The following is a 20870-nucleotide window of genomic DNA, read 5'->3' on the forward strand; positions in this document are numbered from 1 at the left end:
CCTGTGACAGGAACAGAGGTGGGTTTTGATCTCTGCTCTTGTGTAACTCTTGAGGGGGTTATGTCTCAGCAGAGGATTTAGTAACAAGAGCCTCCTAACTGAGAGTGGTGCAGCAGCAGACTGTGAAATACCCGCTGACTTTGTCTCTCTCCCAAAGGGAGGTATTAGGCATGGGACACCAGCCACACAACCCCTCTGTCTTGTGCTGATCTCATTTGGAGAAGACATTTCCTTCGACACAGAACTGTTGTGTTCACGTTTGTTTGTAACTGTTGATTTCTTTCATTTCCACAGAGACACAGATCCAGGATTCTGTGAGCAAGAAAGGGCTGGTTTGGAGCACAGAACCAATCAGCTTCCCTGAAGGTCATAAGACAACTACCCTGGAGAAAGCCACCTGGAAAGCACTGCTGGAAACATACCTCTATGAGCAATCTGCTCCCACCCCCCCACCCCTGGCTGTCCCACTCTAAGTGGCTTGACTCTCTCCCCATTTTCTCAGGACAGGGTAAGTAAAAATTCTGGAGGCTTTAGCCATTGATGCACAGCTCAGAAGCAGCAGCTTAGCTCTCTCATGGCGAATCCAGCCTGGTGCTCCCCTCCCCACATGGCCAGCTCTCCTTGGCCAGTTATTCAGGCCTTCTCTTAGGTTCCCCACAGCCCCTAGGCATGCCCAGTGCACCCACTTCACGGAGGCCTAAGATCAAGCTGCTACCAGGGGAGAACATTCACACACAGTACTGATTCAGGGGGTTTAGCCCCTTGGTGCATGTGTGGCTGGAGTGCAACCACAGAGCTCTCCAATGTTGCTCTCCAACTACCCTGGCTGTTTGTGGCGTGCACAGACTGCAACTCGCAGCAGCTGGAAGGGTGCTCAGGCCAGTCACTGTATGATGGGACCTGGCATCTCTGCAGGCTGCACTTTGGTACTAAAGAAGGTGGCAGCTGCAGTCTGCTCCACTTGATGCACATCTAGTGCAACAGTTGGGCTTCAGGCGAGTTCCTGCTGCACCCCATTTTGGCAACTGATCCTGCATTAAGGGTTCAAGACAATGCATGAGACTACTGTGCTATGGGCTTGTTTATAACCACGCTGGCTAATGGGTTACCAGGGGAATGTGGCTCAGTTCTAGTTTCTAAGCAGTCGGTGCTAAGAGTAGCTGACAAATTAGGGTCTAGACACAGTCCCTGACACTTTACCACCATCCCTGGTACTGCCATAGTTTGCTTACACTCCAGCCCCATCTCATTCACTTGGCCACAGGACTGCCCACTCTTTCCCCTTGTAGCCGCTGCTTGGGACTAGCTGCGCCATGATTCTTGGGCTGCGTATCAGGGTGCATAGGACATGCCCAGCTCTTAACAATCTACTCTGAGCTATTTGGCAGCCTTCCAGAAGAGAGGGAATTGCGACTGGCTTGCTTCCCCCAGGTATAATGAGCATGGAGGGTTCCCTACCACCAGAGGTCAGTTACTGGGGTGTTTTATGACTAATAGCATTTACAGTCACACATACCGAGTAGGTGGCAATCAAATCTCATGCTTCAGGGTGTCAACTGATCAGTCCCAGGGTCAGGAAGGAACTCCCAACCCCACCCCACCACTTAGAGTATTACATGGCTGCTGGGTGTACTAAGCAAACTATATTCCTTTGACACATCAGCTACTGGCTACAGATACCAGACTTACTGGACCAGTGACCTGAACTGGCAAATCCTATGGGGTAATTCACATAGGAAGACAATTCCTGCAAAGGCACATGGAAGAAAACTAAAGCTAAGCTGCTTTAACCCAACTTGAGCTCCCTCTACAGCCGGATGAAAACTCCCCTTGGGATGGGAGGCTGGCTGGGCAGGGGGGATGCTGTCATGGCTTTGGAGACATGGCTTCGAAAGGAGGACGAGGGAGGTGTGGGTCATTTTTGGCAGATACTTAAATAAATTAAAATTCGAACAAAACAATGCAAGAAAACATGAGATGCTTGGCAGATGCGTGCTAGGAGAAGCTCCTTCCCTTCCCAATGAGCCTGCTTGTGCCAAGTTTTCAAACTGAAAATTACTTAAGATCTTCAGGAGCAGCAGCAATGTTTGCAGAAAGCAACAGGAGAGGGGGAATTTGGGGAACATCCCCTTCTGACTAAGCATGAAACTGCCTAGAAACTGCAAAGAGCACAGGAAGTGAGCAGAGCTTCTGAGACCCCCAGAGTGAAGGTAAAGGGTAGAAGAGGGGGCAGCCCAGAGCCCTACATACCTGCAGTGTCTCTGTGTCCAGTTCTTGCCTCTTTAACTCCAGCTGTGTCAGCTGCAATAACTCTGTTTCTATTAACTTAATCTAAACAGAAGATGAAATAGTTTTTTACTGACATTTGAAATGACTTTTATTTAGCTGCTTTAATGCTGGCCCTAACTGCACAGCTAACCTCGGGGAGACAGGGGACTGGACTGTGCTTTGGAAAGCCTGTTGTCTCCCTTCATTCTGTCAATTCTCCAGGGCCAAGTAAACAACCCACAAGCTAACTTGCACTGCCTGCATGACTGCGCTGCCAGCTGCTCGTGCTTAGTCGCTTGCCTGATGCTAACTAGCTGTGTTCCAGCCCCCAACAACAGAAGGCATTTTATGTGCCTGTCTCTAAGCACCTTCTAACCTACGGCCTGGAAGTGCTTTGCAGTCAGTTGGTTCATTCGAGCCTCTCAGCCAGCCTGGAAAGTAGGGACACATTAACTCTGTGTTAATTCAGCTCCTTAGATTGTAAGCTCCGTGGGGCAGGGCCCACCTCTTTGCTAGGTGTTTGTACAGTACACACAACACTTGGCTTCTAGGTGCTACTACAATACAAATAACAGATACTATTGATGGGAAAACTGAGGCACAGAAAGGCAAAGTGACTTGTCCACAGTCCCACAACAAATAAGTAGCAAAGCCAAGAACAGAGCCCAGATAGCCTGTAGCCCAGGCTTGTACTTGAACCATTATTTTATCTGCTGCTATACGTCCCATGACCATTCAGGAAGAACACCCTTGGCATGCAGCTGACTGCTCCGGAGGCATCCTAACTCTCCATTAGGTGTACAGCATGCCAATGGAATGCAGGGAAGTGGAGGCCCAGGAGCGAAGCGTTTAATAAAGAGGTGCCCAGCAGTGAGACCTGAAGGCCAGACGTCCCAAACACACCCTAGGACCGTAGACCAAAGATAAGCAAACTGACCATCCGCAAGGTTCTTGTTGCTGGTGAACTCCAGCAACGGAACCTTGCACGGAAAGTACAAGTTCAAGCAAAAAGCACATTTGTGTGATCTGATCACTGACTAGGTCCATATATATATATATGTGCAAATTAGGTGCAGCCTGTGGGCTTCCCACAAGTTGCAAAGACTGGCCCTGTTTAGCTCATTATAGCAAAGCAAAGCCATTCAACTTCTCCTCCCCGAGCTCCTTTCCTAGGGTCAGACGGGGGAAAGCCTGGAGCACTCCGCTGAGAAACTGGCCAGGTCCTCTCTGTCATTTAACCAGAGGGGCATCCCGGTGCCGTGCTCCCCAGAACTGTCTCCACTACCCACCCCCAGTAACATGCTTCATCTTTAACAAAATGGAGATCAAACAGCAGGTTGGCAACAGAAACAAATAATAATGAGCTCATGCCGCAATGTGCAAGTCTAATGGTCTGGATGGAGATGCAATGGATTCTTATGGAGACAGCAGCCCCGCTCACTATGCAGCCTGTCACATGGCAGAGGCCTGGCTCTCTCTCGCTCATCCCTAGAAGCCAGTGCAGGATTGCTCTCTATGACCCATTCTCACACGCTTTGGCCAGTCGAGTTTCAGATGACTCAAGTAATGGGGATTCCAGCATTTCCCTTGGATCTATTAGACCTCACTGCCACTCCATCATGGTGGAGAGAAGTGTTGTTAAATCAAATCAGTGCTGCCTGACACTTTGTGTTACACAGCCCTACAGAAACAGAAGGGTGCTTGGTTTTCCTCAGACCCTGCGCTACATACGCAGCACAGCAACTTTCCTTGCAGTGGTCTCACCACTCAGATGAACAAGCTGAATCTTTTGTTGCTTCTGTTCTGCCAGTGCCAACTCACCTGGTTCCTGATCTGCCGGTGCAAGAGATCCTTCTTCACCTGAAGGGCTTCAAAGGCCGCTTTCTGCATTTCACTCTACGAAACATTACATTCTGCTTAGCCCAGGATCAAGGCCCAATCATGGGGATGCAAACACACAAGCAACCCTCACTACACTGAAATGATCTGATTTACAAACACTTCCCTGGTGCTCACCCCTGCAGAACCTGCATGCCTTCTCACAATCCCAAGAAACACAATTGCCCCACTTTACAGCTGGTAAACTGAGGCACAGAGAAATTAAGACCAAACATTTTTAAAGCAGGTGTTAACAGCTGGGGTCTGATTTTCCAAATGCTATCAGCAATCTGCAATCAGTGAGAGCTGAAGGTGTTTAGCAGCTCTGACAGTCAGGCCCACAGCATCTCTCCTGGGCACCCAGAGTTAGTGGTTGCCTTGAAAACATTGGCCTGAGTCACTCGAGATCACCCGCCTCAGTCACCTGTCTTTGCTCCCCATGATCTCCACTGCCTGCCCTTCTCTCACAGATGCCTCAAAGCTTCCTGCTGGCTCTCTGGGTAGAGAGCAAGTCATTACATAGCTTCCCTTTAGCCACTGTAGCCATTTATCCAGATCGCCAGAGATTTCTGCACCCAACTAACTAGTTTTAACAAGGCTTTAGAACAGTCGATGTGCTTGTCATGTCAGCTCTGTTCCCCACTCCCATTACAACATGCACTTAGCTTCCCTGATCACAAGCCTACCTCCTGCAGGATCTGACTAGTGGCCTTGTTCTGATCTAGCTGTTGCCAAGCCAGGATTTGTTGGAACTTCTGATCCATCTCTGCCAGGCTGCAAGAGATACATCACCAAGGGATTATTACAGGGTCTCAGACTGCAATGCAAATAAGAGGACAAGCTGGCCATGGAAATGAACCCAGAGAAATCCAGGAATGGGGACTTCCTAAAACATGAGAGTTTATTAGTGAGCATGGACAGCCAGAGCTCTCATGCTGTGACATTAACCATCTCTTGGCAGGTGTGTAAACTCCTTCCTACCAACCAAACCTGGCCGATAAATGAAACAAAAACAGATGCACAACTTACTGGTGCACCTGCTGTGAGTGACTCAGTGTCCATGCCCAACAGCTCACAAACATCACAGCATGGGGATCATATTCCCCGGATGTAAAGTGTGGCCTCTGCTCCGAGAGAGGACTTTGTATAAATAGTCCCATGAAGTGCATTGCCTCAGTGATTGCAGAGGAAATGGTCTCAGATCTCAAGTACAAAAAGATGTCCCAGTGGGCCATTTGTACTGTCACTTTCAGAGCAGAACTGCGCTGTAAGTGCAATTGATTGAAGATCAATGAGAAAACTGCTCTGGCTGCTTTCAAGGGACAAGAATCAACATTCTGATTCTTTTCCTCTCCCCAAAGCGCCCCATGGATTCCAGGTAGCATGGAGGACCCCAAAGAGCATTGTGCAACTGCATAGCAGTGAAAGTGACTACTCAAAAATGAAATGACTGGTTTCATTTCACCCTCCAAACCAAGTGAAATGTAAGAAATAAAATAAATCATGTTTATACTGTTCTTTCAGTTCTTACTAATCCAGAGCATTCCTAACACTCGTATTACTTGTGTTTAAACCTAAGAGCTCTATCTTGGTGGCCCTTTTGTTCTTCAATCTTTAGTGTTGCTGTTTGCTGTTAAATAGCTGTCGTGCTCTGCTCCAGAAATGGCTGCAGAGATCCGTGTGTGTGTGTGTGTGTGTGTGTGTGTGTGTGTGTGTGTGTGTGTGTGTGTGTGTGTGTGTGTGTGTGAATTGTGCTGGGGCCCTTTGGCGTGAAAGGGGCTCTATAACATTGTTACCAGTCACATTGCTCTCTCAAGATACCTGGAGCAGGCCTGGTTCACAAGGTCTTGCCGGCGAGATTCGGAGGTCATGTAGATGAGCTTGTTCTTGTAGCTCTCAGCCAGCATTTGTTGCATGGCAGCTGGGAGACACAAAGAGGAGCCATTAGTGCTAGAAGCAAGTTAACTCTGTGTCAAGCATTGTTCCTGCTCCCCACTCAGCTACAAGAACTTGCTAATATTGGGGTCCCCCCTCCAATTTTTATTCCATCCCTGTTTCCATGTAAAGCTGTTTAGAGAGGAAAAGTAGCCAGCTGCACCCTCCCAATGGGCAACCACTGATCAGGGCTCGATGAGAGGCCTGCCAGGAGGGTGCCCTGCAGAGTCTGCTCTGCACAGACAACACGTTCTCAGCCTCTGCAGGGCACCACCCCAGTTTCAGCTCCCCAGTGGCTGCTTGCAGGAGCAGAGTCGCTAACTAGTGGTCTCACTGGGCTGCAGGTCTGACCTCCCCACTGCAGCCTGGGGCCTCCATGCAGCTGCTGAAGAGAAATAGAGAGATGGGTGAAAACTTTGCCATCCCACTAAAGCAGATTTAGTTCACTGCTTCGAGGATTGAAATACCCACAAATAGGGACTGAGGCAGGAGACTGACTCTGAGATAGCTTCAGCTCAGATGTCTCTGTCGCAGCAGTGCATGCGCTTGCTCCTGCACACGCACATTTTAATCCCAGCAGCAAATGCCAACAGCATACGCGAGACGTGTGTCTCTGTGTAACGAGTGCACACACTGGGCTGCTTTCCAAACCTCAAAATCAGTTTCTCCCCCCCCCCCCCCTACAGCAGAGTTGGCTCAGCTGAATCCAGGCAGCACCCCCAGCCCCACCCCCACAAGGTACAGTATTTACCCATGGTAACATTTATGCAGGTCTGAGCGCTGCCTCATTCACCTGGCTGGTTGCCAGTTGTAGCTGGTTTGAAAGTACAAAGTGCTATGTGTGTGCTGGGGATTGATCCCCTGCCAGATCTCTCACTGCTCTGGCCATGGCAGTGGCCAGAGGGATGTGTCTCCCTTGGGATTAGTGGTGCAGTGCAGGAGGGTAATGGATCAGCTGCCATCCAGGGATCCAGTGCTAGCTACATGCCTGCTCACACCACTATTTCAGGCAAGCTATAGCTGTAAGAGTCATGTGTAGCCAGGAGCCACTCCCAGGAGGATATGGCCCTCCCTGCCTTCTCTCTCCCAATCCCCCAGAGAATACAGCCCTCACAGCCCTCCCCCCAATGATACAGCCCTCTCAGTCCCCCCCATCCCCAGAGGATATGGCCCTCACAGCCCCAACCCGATTCCCAAGAGGATATGGCCCTCACAGCCCCCCCCATCGCCCAGAGGATATGGCCCTCTCAGCCCTCCCCATCGCCCAGAGGATATGGCCCTCTCAGCCCTCCCCATCGCCCAGATGACTACCACAGCCCCCTTCCCTTGGGCTTACAGGCCACTTCCTTTCTGTGTAGCTGCTCTGTCTCCTCCTGCGTTACTGCCATCAGTTGGTCCATCCTTATTCTAGGAAAGAAGCAGGTCCATTCAACCACTGCTTCCACCACAGCCACATTTCACTCTTGCCAGCGAGCCATGCCCTCTCCACCCTCCTCAAAGCTGCACCCTAGACATAAATGGCTGAGTGATTCCATCCGGTCACTCATCCGTGTAAGCGAGAAATGCCAGGAGGAGGCCTGGAGAGGCTCAGGAATCTCCAGCCGCAGGCAGGACGCTGCCTGTCCATTGAGGAGGGCGCATACGTTGCTCACAGCAGGGCCAAACCAGAGGGCATTGCCAGCGGGCTGGCTGCCCTTGGGAAAACCCAAGGGAGTAAGAAATAAGTGAAACAAAATACTTCTATGTACTTCTAGTTGCATCCGATGAAGTGAGCTGTAGCTCACGAAAGCTTATGCTCAGATAAATTTGTTAGTCTCTAAGGTGCCACAAGTCCTCCTTTTCTTTTTGCGAATACAGACTAATACGGCTGCTACTCTGAAACCTGTCAAAATACTTCTATGAAACCTCTATTCCTTTCCCTAAATTGTGAGCCCCTCCTTTTGCTTCCTGTTCTCTGGGGTCCTCCCATATACACACCCTGTCAAGGTTCCTTCCCCACTCTGAACTCTAAGGTGCAGATGTGGGGACCTGCATGAAAACCTCCTAAGCTTACTTTTACCAGCTTAGGTTAAAACTTCCCCAAGGTACAAACTATTTTACCTTTTGCCCTTGGACTTCCACTGCCACCACCAAACGTCTCACCGGGTTTATTTTTGAGAAAGAGTTGTTTGGAAACGTCTTTCCCCCCAAAATCCTCACCAAAACCTTGCACCCCCCTGCTTGGGGAAGGCTTGATAAAAATCCTCACCAATTTGCATAGGTGACCACAGACCCAAACCCTTGGATCTTAAGAACAATGAAAAAAACATTAAAATTCTTCTTGTAAGAAATTGAATTTAAGAAAAGGTAAAAAGAATCACCTCTGTGAAAACAGGATGGTAAATACCTTACAGGGTAATTAGATTCAAAACATAGAGAATCCCTCTAGGCAAAATCTTAAGTTACGAAAAGACACAAGACAGGAATATCAATTCCATTCAGCACAGTCTAATTTCTCAGCCATTTAAAGAAATCAGAATCTAACACATATCTAGCTAGATTACTTACTAAGTTCTAAGACTCCATTCCTGTTCTGTCCCCGGCAAAAGCATCACACAGACAGACTCAGACCCTTTGTTTCTCCCTCCCTCCAGCTTTGAAAGTATCTTGTCTCCTCATTGGTCATTGTGGTCAGGTGCCAGCGAGGTTATCTTAGCTTCTTAACCTTTTACCGGTGCAAGGGTTTTTCCTATGGCCAAGAGGGATTTTAAAGATGTTTACCCTTCCCTTTATATTTATGACACACCCTCAGCCTCTAGGTTGCCAAGGACTCTGTATCTCTGCCTTGCTATGCACATCCATGGCACTGCATAAACAAGGATGGAGGTGATCAATGTCCCTAAAGTGCTCCACCCAACGGCGCAGCACCTTCCCGGAAACCCTCTGCCCTACAACAGCCAGCAGATGTATCTGGGTCCTCTGAAGGGAGATGCCTCTGACCCACATTTTAGGGCTTCAGGAGATTGCATGGATCTCCTCTTTATGGGGGAGAGGTCAATTTTTGCATTGGAATTACAGACTGTAACAGACTGGGGCCATCTAGCTTGGTGTCAGGTCTCTGACAGCACCCAAAGCACATGCTTCAGAGAGAGATGTAAGGAATCAGTTCTGGTCTCCCATGTATAAAAAGGATGAATTCAAACTGGAGCAGGTACAGAGAAGGGCTACTAGGATGATCCGAGGAATGGAAAACTTGTCTTATGAAAGGAGACTTAAGGAGCTTGGCTTGTTTAGCCTAACTAAAAGAAGGTTGAGGGGAGATAGGATTGCTCTCTATAAATATATCAGAGGGATAAATACAGGAGAGGGAGAGGAATTATTTAAGCTCAGCACCAATGTGGACACAAGAACAAATGGGTATAAACTGGCCACCAGAAAGTTTAGACTTGAAATCAGACGAAGGTTTTTAACCATCAGAGGAGTGAAGTTTTGGAATAGCCTTCCAAGAGAAGCAGTGGGGGCAAAAGATCTATCTGGCTTTAAGATTCTACTCGATAAGTTTATGGAGGAGATGGTATGATGGGATAATGGGATTTTGGTAAGTAATTGATCTTTAAATATTCAGGGTAAATAGGCCTAATCCCCTGATATGGGATATTAGATGGATGGGATCTGAGTTACTACAGAAAATTCTTTCCTGGGTATCTGGCTGGTGAATCTTGCCCATATGCTCAGGGTTTAGCTGATCGCCAGATTTGGGGTCAGGAAGGAATTTTCCTCCAGGGCAGATTGGAGAGGCCCTGGAGGTTTTTTGCCTTCCTCTGTAGCATGGGGCATGGTTGACTTGAGGGAGGCTTCTCTGCTCCTTGAAGTCTTTGAACCATGATTTAAGGACTTCAATAGCTCAGACATGGGTGAGGTTTTTCATAGGAGTGGGTGGGTGAGATTCTGTGGCCTACGCTGTGCAGGAGGTCGGACTAGATGATCAGAATGGTCCCTTCTGACCTTAGTATCTATGAATCTATGAATCTTGCAGCAGGCAGACAAGGGATAATCTGCCCCCACATTACGTCTCATCCTGATCCTGAAGAGCGAGATACTGTTTCCCTGCCCTTCCCATACTGTTAGCTGTAACAACCGTGGGTATTCTGGTTATCCTCAGAAATGTTCACAGCCTGGTTAGACCCTGAACTTTCTGCTGAGCCTGCCAATTATTGCCAACTGTGGATCTGGTTCTTGTGGTGTGGATTCCTGCATCACCAGGAACCAGGCCGAGGCCCACCAAACTCATTGTACACAGGCCACCTAATGGCTACCAGATGCAAACAACTTTCCATCCCTGCTGTCTTGAGCTGGATTCAGATGCATGGCCTAGAGGTGAACGAGTCCATTCCTCCACCCCAGCCGCTCACCCTTGCCCAGAGGAGCCTAGGCAGGGCACTTACCTCTCGTTCTCCAGGGATTTCAAAAGTTCTGAACTTTGTTTCTGCCTAGAAAAATAAAGCAGAAGGTTTTTACTGCAGAGAAAGGCATCCTTAGAATCATAATCATAGAATATCAGGGTTGGAAGGGACCTCAGGAGATCTAGTCCAACCCTCTGCTCAAAGCAGGACCAATCCCCAACTAAATCCTTCTCCCCAGGGAGTGGAGTCCTCCCTGAGCAAGCCCCATGCCGCTACCACCAGCCCACTGACTTGGCCAGTGTCCCTGCCTCTGTGCTGGTGGAGCTGTCAGCTGCAGCCGGGGTGCAGTTCTGCTATGTGGAGGCAGGAGCTATATGAACTCCCCCGCCACTCCTCAGGGCATAGGCACGGAAAAGGCAAGGGGTGGGGGACACTGCCTCTGGGTAGATCTTCCCATCCTCAGCCCCGGGGGAGCCACTGGGAGGCCAATCCCATGACTGGGGGAGTGGGGGTGGAGCAGGATTCCTTCCTTGTACCTATTTTCCCAGGGCTTGGGCTAGGTGCTAGCCAGAGGATTTACCCCTTGGAGCATGGAAGAGCTTGGCAGCCTTCCTTGCTGTTGGCAGCCTCATCATATAACTCCATACACCACACACACTAGCTGGCGTTCCCCTCTCCTGCAAAGCAAGAGGACACAGAGTTCCTGGAGTACAGCGCCTCTGCGACATTTCCCTCCCCTCAGCGTCTGGGCTCAGCTCAGCACCAATCCGTCTGCAGCTCTGTGCTGAGCAGACTCAGGCCAGGCAGTGGAAGCTGGGACACTCAGAGTGCAGCAGCTTCCACGGTGGCCCAAACTCTTCTGTTCAGTTATTTGCACCAGGAATTTTGGGAGAAAGTTTAGGTTTGTCCCCCATTGGCTAAACACATGTGATCATGCCGCCCTCCAGTGGTCAGCCCCAGTGATAACAGCGGCCCGTGGCTGATTCGCACCTAATGGATTTCACAGAATTCAGACTTTGAATGACTACTATAGTCCTGTCGCCCGTCAGACCTCCAAAAACTTTGCTACAGCCAGAGAAGAAGCAGAGACTAGCAGGGCTGGGAAATGAACCCAAAGCTCAGGTCCCCGCCCGGTGTCTTAAGCCTAAGGCCAGCTCTCTGGGTACAAGGCCCAGAGACACCGTGTAACTGTGTCCACACTAGGAGCTTATACCTGTAGAAAGTAGGACATCTTGGATGTATGGACAAGGCCTTAGGCATGTTGTCATAAAAATAAAGGGAAGAGTAAACACCTTTTAAATCCCTCCTGGCCAGAGGAAAAACCCTTGCACCTGTAAAGGGTTAAGAAGCTAGGATCACCTCGCTGGCACCTGACCACAATGACCAATGAGGAGACAAGATACTTTCAAAGCTGGAGGGAGGGAGAAACAAAGGGTCTGTGTCTGTCTGTGTGATGCTTTTGCTGGGGACAGAACAGGAATGGAGTCTTAGAATTTAGTAAGTAATCTAGCTAGATATGCCTTAGATTCTGATTTCTTTAAATGGCTGAGAAATTAGACTGTGCTGAATAGAATGGATATTCCTGTCTTTGTGTCTTTTTGTAACTTAAGATTTTGCCTAGAGGGATTCCCTATGTTTTGAATCTAATTACCCTGTAAGGTATTTACCATCCTGATTTTACAGAGGTGATTCTTTTTACCTTTTCTTACATTAAAATTCTTCTTGTAAGAAATTGAATTTTTTTTTTCATTGTTCTTAAGATCCAAGGGTTTGGGTCTGTGGTCACCTATGCAAATTGGTGAGGATTTTTATCAAGCCTTCCCCAAGCAGGGGGGTGCAAGGTTTTGGTGAGGATTTTGGGGGGAAAGACGGGTGGGTTCCAAACAACTCTTTCTCAAAAATAAACCCGGTGAGACGTTTGGTGGTGGTAGTGGAAGTCCAAGGGCAAAAGGTAAAATAGTTTGTACCTTGGGGAAGTTTTAACCTAAGCTGGTAAAAGTAAGCTTAGGAGGTTTTCATGCAGGTCCCCACATCTGTACCCTAGAGTTCAGAGTGGGGAAGGAACCTTGAAACATGTTGACTAGTTTTACCCACAGTCTGTACCAGGAAGGCTGTGGGATAGAACGTGCCTGCAAACAAGGATTCGCAGCATGGAGGGTTTCCCTTGTGGTTGTTCTCCAGCCTCGTCCCTGCCCCACCACAGGGATTCACCCTCACTGCTCAGTCATTTCTGTGCTGCTTGGGGAGTTTGACTATGGAAAAACCTCAGAGAAATGGACAGGTCATGAACAGCGGGTCAGCGCAAAATGGGACACAGAGAAATAAACACGCAGAGCTGACTGCAAGGTGTCCAGGGAGGAGGCCAACCTCTGATTCTCCTCCAGCAGCTTCTGGATTCGGCTGGCAATGCCCTGCTCCATTTGCTTCAACTGCTCCAGCAGCTTCAGGTGCTCTCCTTCCAGGTTGCGTTGATGCTTCGTCAGACCTTTCTCCAGCCTCACCTGCTCCTGTGGCAAGAGGAAAAGGGAAACTAGCAGAAGAGAGAAGTGACAACTCTGCTGGGCTGTTCCCACAGCCCATGAGAATTACTGAGGATGGTGTTTTATTACAAGTAGCTGAAAGGTTCCAAGAGGGTGGATAGGGATCCTATCCAGAGCTTACACCGACACTGACAGAATCACATGAAAGCCAGAGACACTAGAGAGAGCAGAGACATGCTAGGCCACCCCTAGGCCAGTGCGAGGGGCCAGTGCAGGACTGTCCCTGCAGTCCCTGAAACGCCCTTTGGAGAGTCAAAAGGAGAGGAGAAACTGGAAATAAAAACAACAGAGCTGAGAGAACCCTGTCAGTGCTGCCTCTGGGGGGCCCCTCTGTATGGGTGGGGCCCACACGTCGATACATGAAATGCCTGTTCTGAAAGGGAGCAGGTGGGCAAGGGTCAAGTCTGTCCAGAGCCAGACAGATGGACAGCCCTGATCAAATGCACTCTTCAGCCACAGGCTGGGTGCCAGAGCCTCGGGCCCCAGCTGATGTACCTTCTTCACAGTCTGCAGAATCTCCTCCTTCTGACTGCTGCTCTGCTGAAGAAGCTGAGCATGCTCCCTCTGCCCCATGTCCAGGCGACGCTCGAACTCCAGCTTCTCCAGCATCTTCTCTTCCTGGCAGAGGAGCGAGAAGCAGAGTGAGGGTTGGGATCGGCAGCCTGCAGGCTATTCCCCTGTTCAAACCAAGACCCAGGCTGATAAAAACAGTATCAGGGAAATGAGATCCCAATTGTACATCCTGGCTAAACCAGGCAGGGAGCTGGAGTGCTTAACTAGAAAAATCTGGCGATTCCTACAAAGAAATCCAAATAGCATCAAGAGGAAAATGCCATGCTACTAACATTTCAGCATGGTCAGAAAGTCAGTTCACACTCCGTGAGCTCAGCCTCTCCTCCAGCCCCACAACAGGCTGTAGGGAAGAGAGAGCTGCAGCAAGGTACTGTTAGCCTGGCCAGGGAAATCCCTAGGAGCTCCAGAATGCCAGCTGAGAAGGCCGTCAGCAACAGAGTCAGCCAGTCAGAAAGTCTGAGCTGAGGGAGAGGGAACTGGGTGACACACAGAGTGAGTGACTAACAGAGGTCGGCAGTGCTGATGCAGAACATTCATGGAGTTGGCCTAGCAGCGAGGACAGGCAGAGGTTTGAGAAAGGGGCAGGAAATAAAGTGAGATTTCACTGGGGAAAACGAAGCCAGTCAATGCATCAGAGGAAAGAATCCCAGAGCCAGAGGCTCAATGAGAGGTGGAAGCCAGAGGCACAGTAATGTCAGTCCTGGGGTGACAACTGACAGCAAATCAGCCCTCTGGCTGCAGAAAAGATCACGGACATTTTAGCTGCATGTACAAAGGAGTGGAGCAGCAACAAGGGCTCTCACTACGGCTGCAGGTCCATTGGTAGAGCTATATGGTAGGAGGAAGGGGGTCAGGAACAGCAACTGCTGTGGGGCAGTACTGAGGTACCTCAGCAGAATGGGGCCTAGGGCTGGAGTAGCAGGGGGCTACAGGTCAGGACGCGGGTCCTCTGGCACAGCTGTGTGGATACATTTACACACTCTGTCTGGATCTAGCCAGGCACTAAAACTCCTGAAGCTTAGAGAGTAGAAAAGAAGTGAAGAAAGTGTCTGGAGAGCTCCAGAAAGCATAAGCACTAGAAGCAGCCCTGCTTCTTCCACATGGAGATGGACATATGCTTAACCTGAACTGGGATTTCTCACACAAAAATATGCCACGGCTGCCAAAACAAACTGATTTGAAAGGAAGACAACTAATGCATGTCAGGCAATTCCTGCCTTTAGAGACAGATGTGGAGTGTGTGTTCTGATGCCTCTCTCACTCAGAGAGTGGGGGGTTGCAGAGCTCCAGATTTCAAGGCATTCAGTGCTAGTTTGCTCAACTGGACAGAAAGAGAAACGAGCACACTCAGAACTCCCAGAAAAGGCCACTGCAGGGATTCTTCCTTACCTTCCTCTTCTCATAATCCAAGAATTTGTTCTGAAAAGTAAATTAAATTGTTAGGAGAGAGGAATTTAATCAGGGGAACCACATACTGTAGATAATGTTAGACCACTCCATTCCCTCTTCCTCAGCTGAGCTGTGTCTACACTACCACTTACATCAGTATAACTTATGTCACTCAGGGATGTGAATACTCTCCCCCCGAGTGACATAAGTGCCGGTATGGACAGCGCTATGTCAGCAGGAGAGCTTCTCCAACCAACATAGCTACCACTGCTTGTTGGAGGTGGCTTAATTATAGAGTGGCTACCCTGGAGATTTTACAGCGGCGCCATTGTAAGCTCTCTAGGGTCGACATGGCCTAAAGCCTGGTCTACACTTAAGTTAGGTTGACATAGCTACAGTGTTTCACACTTGTGAGCTCTGTAGTTACACCGACCTAACCCCTGGGATAGATGCAGCTAGGTTGATGGCAGAATGCTTCTGTCCACCTAGCTACTGCAGCTCAGGGGTGTGGATTACCCAAAGAGACAGAAAACCCCTTCCGTCACTGTCGGAGGAAGCAGCATAGCTACGGCACCATAATTGTGCTCCTGTAGCGCAGACATGGCCTAACAATCTGTTAAAGGGACAGCAAGATTAAAGAGGAAATGGTTCGACACACAGTTGCTGTTCTGAGAGCACGCTGCCCCTTCTCGGGCACACTTGGGAGAAGCACCCATCCCAGCCAGGTGCCACTGAGATTCAGAACCTGGTGGAAAGGAGTATGCTCTGGGGCCACTGAAGATTCAGGGCCAAGTCTGTAGGAGGTGCCTCAGTTCCCTCCACCAGTCCCCGGGGCCAGATTCTCTTCTCACACTGGTGTAAATCAGGAATAACTCCATGTATGTGAAAGGAGCTACACTTTGTGCTAAGAAGGAAATTCAGACCCTGAGTCACAGAAGAGCCCAACTCCACAGAAGAGGTGGGCAAGGGCTGTGAACATGCAGAGCTCCCCATCTATAAACCGGGGATAACAAGGCTCACCCCCCCTTTGTAAAGAGCCTGGCAACCTAAGAATGTAGATATACCATAGAGAAGCTTAGCATTATTGTTATATTTGTACAACTTGCAGCTGAGCAGCCAGCTTGTTACTTTCGGGTTCTCATGCCTTAGGACAAGGCTGCAATGTCGGGATTGTAGATGCCATTGAAGGAAAACTGAATACAAACAAATCTCTTCATTTATTACAAAAAAATAAATGAATATGAGGGTTTTACAGCTATCTACTTTCAAGCAGTAGTTTTCCCAGCTAAGCTCCCAGAGGGAACCTGTAACTGAAAAGGTATCTAGCCCTACCCAAATAGCTAAAGCTGGTCCAATGAAAAAGCTCTTCTACATGCAGTCCTGTACAGGGCTGACCTTGCATGCCCCATACTATATCTAGAAATCTGGGTCCTCAGTTTACAGTACCACGGCTCATCTAAAGCCAATGCCAATTAGTTACCATGGAAGGGTTTGAGATGTTAGAGGCAGAAGCTGATGGGCCAGGTTCTGCTCTCATGTAAATCTGTTGACCACAAGCAGTGATTCTGAATTTACATGGTGGTACACTGGGCCTAATTAGGCATGTTGCCCCCAAATGAGAAGCAAGCAGTGGGGCATGCTGGTTTGCACACAATACCCCAAGTGAGGAAAGAGTTCAAATAAAACACGGTATGGCTTATGGGAGAAGGATTCTCAACAGATTCTCCTGGCACACTTGCCACATGGCATCAGTAGCTAAGCAGTATCAAAATGAGACCTACAAGGGCTGACTCCACACTTCCTGGGTGGAGCTGCAGGACTTCCCATTCTAAAGCCTGACCTTCGAACAGGAAAGTCGCCTATATGGCGCCTTAATGCTTCCATTGAAGCCCCTTGGAGAAAACTCAGAATTCCCTGGTATTGCAATACTGGGCACACACCACATTACACTCTGTGCATCCCTCTAGCTATCCTGCCTCCTTGCTTTCAAGATGCTGACCTAAAATGAAGGTAGTGCAGGAAAATACTAACATGAACATGTGCTCTTTGCAACTGGCTTCCAGGGCGCTTTGCACACCCTGAGCAGCAGGGCCATGGTGATAGAGCTGTGTGCCAGGGCATCAGGGCTCCGCCATCGACTCACTCCATGACCCGAGTGCCTCTGTTTAGCCAAAGGATGTAAGGATGATGCTTCCATACCTCCCGCGGTGAGAGATCCTGACGGTTAGTGAACTAAGGGCATGGAAATCTGCAGATGGAAGGTGTTGCAGAAGTGCAAAGTGCTGGTATTCCGCTCTGTATGTGGCTGAGATCCTCACCTGCCACTCACTGTCTTCCTCCATGTATTTATGCACACGCCTGTTGACACCATCCACTGATGTTTCTCCTCCATCACTTTCCAGCACCGGAAGCAGATACTGGGAGGGAGGGCAGTATTTGATTCCAGACTCTAGGCAAAGCACACAGAGCCACCCAGTTACACAGCACATGGGTCAGGGCTGGCCCAGGGAGACTCTGCTTCCAATCACAGTCTCTCACTCCCCACCCTCTTAGAGTGCCTGAAGAAGCTCACTGATCCCTGAAGCCAGCTAGGAGCAGGCAATGACAGGCTCTGAAGGGAGTGATGTGACTTTGTTCTCACCTAGGAAGATTTCGGCTGTGATGAATGGTCTCAAGCACTGGGATGGGAGAAGCATTATTGTCCCCTTCACCTTAGGGACAAACAAGGCTACTAGGCATCACCAGACCCACTTTGGGCTGCATGGGGATCAGCCGAGGGGGAGATTACTGTAATTCCGACTGGGAGCAATGTTACAGTTCTGACTCTTGCCCTAATCGCTCTTATCGCAGGGAGTTTAGCTGAAAGTCTGACTGGGCACTTCCATTTAGCACCCCCCATATTGGCTATATAGCTTACATGCACAAGCAGCACTTCCTCCCTTGCCCTCTTCTCATCTAGCAGGCTTAAGTATTTGTGTTTTAATACCAGTCCCTTGTTCTTCTCCCAGGGCCTCCAAGCCCTTTGTGAAATAAGCCTGACATCCTCCCGTGGGGAAGAGAAGTCATATTGTCCCAATTTTATGGATGAGAAACAGAAGACATAGAGACTGTGGCTTGTCCACAGTCACACAGAGTCAGTAATGCAGCCTGGAATAGCTCTCTGGACTCCCTGCACCTTGATCTCTCTCAGGACGGACCACTACAGAGTCCTCGGGCAGGTGTAAAAAACCAAAAGGGTTTTATCGTGCTGTTGCCCCCTTCAGGCAAGGCAATACCTGCAGACACCGGCTTCTGCAACTGCAGGCAAGTCATCAGTAGCAAATCAGAAGAACCATCCTGCATTGGGCCCACCTTCCCGCAGGAAGGCTCTGGCAGCCAGCTGTCTCTCAAGCTGTCTGCAGCCCCAGCCAGGCACCTCTCAGAGTGAGAGCTGGAAGCCTGTTCTCCATCCCAGTCATCCCTCACTGAGCTGTGCTGTTCCCCTGGAAACCCTCCCTCCAAGACTGTCGCCTATTGTAGGTGGAGTGGAGCAGGGCTGACTGAGCCCACAGCAGCTCATTAACCCTTTCCTGGTCAGTGTGGGATCCACGTTCGCCATCACACTCCCACTCCTATGCTTTAACCACAAGACCAATCTTGCCCCTTTCAGAAATTGGTCAGCAATTTCAAGAAGCCAGTAAGAAGTCAATACCCATCCCGTAGCTCATACTCTGGCTGTCTGCCAGCTACGGCTTACATGCTATCTAATGTATCTGCCACATGAGCAAAATGCCAATCAAAAGCTCCCCGAGGTACCAGGTACAGCCCATGAAGTACCAACCCCCTTTGGAACATCACACCTTCACAGACACATTCCTGATTGGCATTTAGCCCCAGGTACGCTGTGCAGCAGACCCTTGACCTTTCACCCCCATCCACAGGCTGCTCCCCTTGCTTACCTTTGCACAGGAACTGCTGGACAGACTCTGTGCCAGCACTGCAAACATCATATGGCGGGTACGTCATGGACGAAGCATCCAGCGTCAGAGTCTCCAAAACAAAAAGCACAGAGCTCCAGCTTTCATTCACAATCTAACAACCTAGACAGAGTCCTGCTGGCTCAAAGCCAGGGGGTCAAAGCAGCAGAAAAGGAGGGTTTCACCCTAGAGATTGAACCGCCATACTTTCATTGCACCCCACTATAATTGAATGGCAGAATGTTTCTGCACTAGCAGGTATCACCCGCAGTCAGCATGATCTCACATTTCCTGCGTAGAGGATGCCATTCTGTAGAGAAAAATGGCATCATCCGCACAGGTAGGGTGTGTTCCAGCTCCGCTGCAACTGTGTTTGTCACCAGGGACAAGTAACAGAGTCACCTCACTGCCTCGGGGCCCCTTGCAGTTGCCTAGGTTGCGGGTGCCTAACACTGCCTCACGTGCGCAGGGGTTGCGTACCTCCAGTGTGCGGATGTGAGCCAGCGCCTGGGGCAACTTCCGCAGCAGGTTCTCACTGACATCAAGGGTGCGCAAGCTGCGCAGGTCACCCACGGTAGCAGGCAGCTCCTTCAGCTTATTTCCTAGGGAGAAAAGGTCCTCCCTCCATTACCTAGGCAGAAAAGGTCCACCCCCCCAAATTAGTCCACCCCGCAAACTGATCCTTCAGAGAATTCACTCCTCTGAACTGCAAACCCCTCAGCTGCCAGCTAGCTTGGTATTTTCAATACATTGACTTGAGATTACACTGGTCTGTGCATAAAAATCACTTTGTCCCTACATTATGTACCATACATGAAGGGATCTCAAAACTTGGTGCAGGCTCAGCACATTTTAACACAGAGACCAATATAGACTCCTCCCTCATAGTCAAGATCGCTCACCAACTGTGCCACATAACATCCCTGCGGTCACTACAGCAGTTGCTTCCCTGGGAAGGTAACAGTGGGACACAGCCAGCTGGAAGCCAACACCATGTGACCAGCCAGCCCCTTACAAAAGATATTAGGAGGATGGTTCCTGGCCTAAGAGGCTGACTAGCTACAACCCAGAACCCAAATGTACCAGGTTAAGGACTCAGTGGATTGAGTGCAAGGGGCTTCACAGAGAGGCAGGGCTTGACCCCTAAACAGAGGGAAGGGACTCCAGGCTTAAGGGGCAGCATGGAAGGAACAAAAGTGAAAGTGGGAGAAAAACCCACAAAGGGAATTCAGAAGGCAGGAAGGAACAAGAGGGGAGCTTGAGGAAGGGGGGGAGCTGGTCAGGGCCTGGGAGGGGAGAAGGAGAACAGGGCACTGGAGGGAAGTGGAAGCCAATCGAGGAATTCCAAGAGGGGAAGTGCCCAGGGCTGAGCAGCTAGGAGAGAGGAATTTTGGCAGCAGTGTCCAGACTGGAGAGAGGCCAGATGGGATGAGGGTGTGGGGCAGTGAGAATGTCACCACATGGGTAAGAGCAGGGGAGAGGCTGGGGTATTGAGACTATGGACAGCCACAAATGACAAGACTTGCCAACAGCCACAATGGGGGTGGGGAGCCTAATGTGACAGCGAGGCCACATGGGGAACAGATGGGGAGGAAGCCAGGAGCAGGCACAGATACCCCCAAATAGCCAAACTGCTGTTCTTGGTCATTTGAGTGATATCAGCCCTGACAGCTACCTAGTTCATAGAGAGACCTAGTGTTTGGGCTTGCGGGACCTCTTGGTTCCAGCCTGTTTATTAAACTGCACAAACTATACACATAGTCTGGTATGGCTAATGCTTTGTTGTATGCCTGAGCTGGCCACAGGTAGCTAGGTCATCAGGGCCTATCCTGACAGCCCCAGCCTGAGGCTTACCAAATCAGCTATTGCTAAGCACTACAACCTGCTGGGCAGTTCAGCATGCACAGAACCTCCTTCCTCATCACACTTTCTGAGACATTGAGTCTGTG

The 20870-nt window shown here is 49.7% G+C and overlaps 1 protein-coding gene across 11 annotated transcripts in view; it reads right to left on the reverse strand.

Annotated features, from left to right (window-relative positions):
• Window positions 1–20870, reverse strand: part of LRSAM1 (leucine rich repeat and sterile alpha motif containing 1) — a 63348-nt gene that overhangs the window by 5671 nt on the left and 36807 nt on the right. For 6 of the 11 annotated variants that reach the window (XM_038374330.2, XM_038374326.2, XM_038374328.2 and 3 more), the window contains 12 exons: window positions 19402–19523; window positions 18904–18994; window positions 17284–17414; window positions 14966–14995; window positions 13499–13621; window positions 12831–12970; window positions 10506–10550; window positions 7418–7488; window positions 5968–6067; window positions 4833–4920; window positions 4090–4164; window positions 2251–2331 (listed from right to left, as the gene is read on the reverse strand). In XM_038374330.2, the coding sequence (XP_038230258.1) occupies window positions 2251–2331; window positions 4090–4164; window positions 4833–4920; window positions 5968–6067; window positions 7418–7488; window positions 10506–10550; window positions 12831–12970; window positions 13499–13621; window positions 14966–14995; window positions 17284–17414; window positions 18904–18994; window positions 19402–19523 (1097 nt within the window). The other 5 variants (XM_043499144.1, XM_038374333.2, XM_043499148.1 and 2 more) reach the window with 4 other exon arrangements.

Source organism: Dermochelys coriacea, chromosome 16, assembly GCF_009764565.3.
Source record: "Dermochelys coriacea isolate rDerCor1 chromosome 16, rDerCor1.pri.v4, whole genome shotgun sequence".
In the NCBI taxonomy this organism is placed as follows: Eukaryota; Metazoa; Chordata; order Testudines; family Dermochelyidae; genus Dermochelys; species Dermochelys coriacea.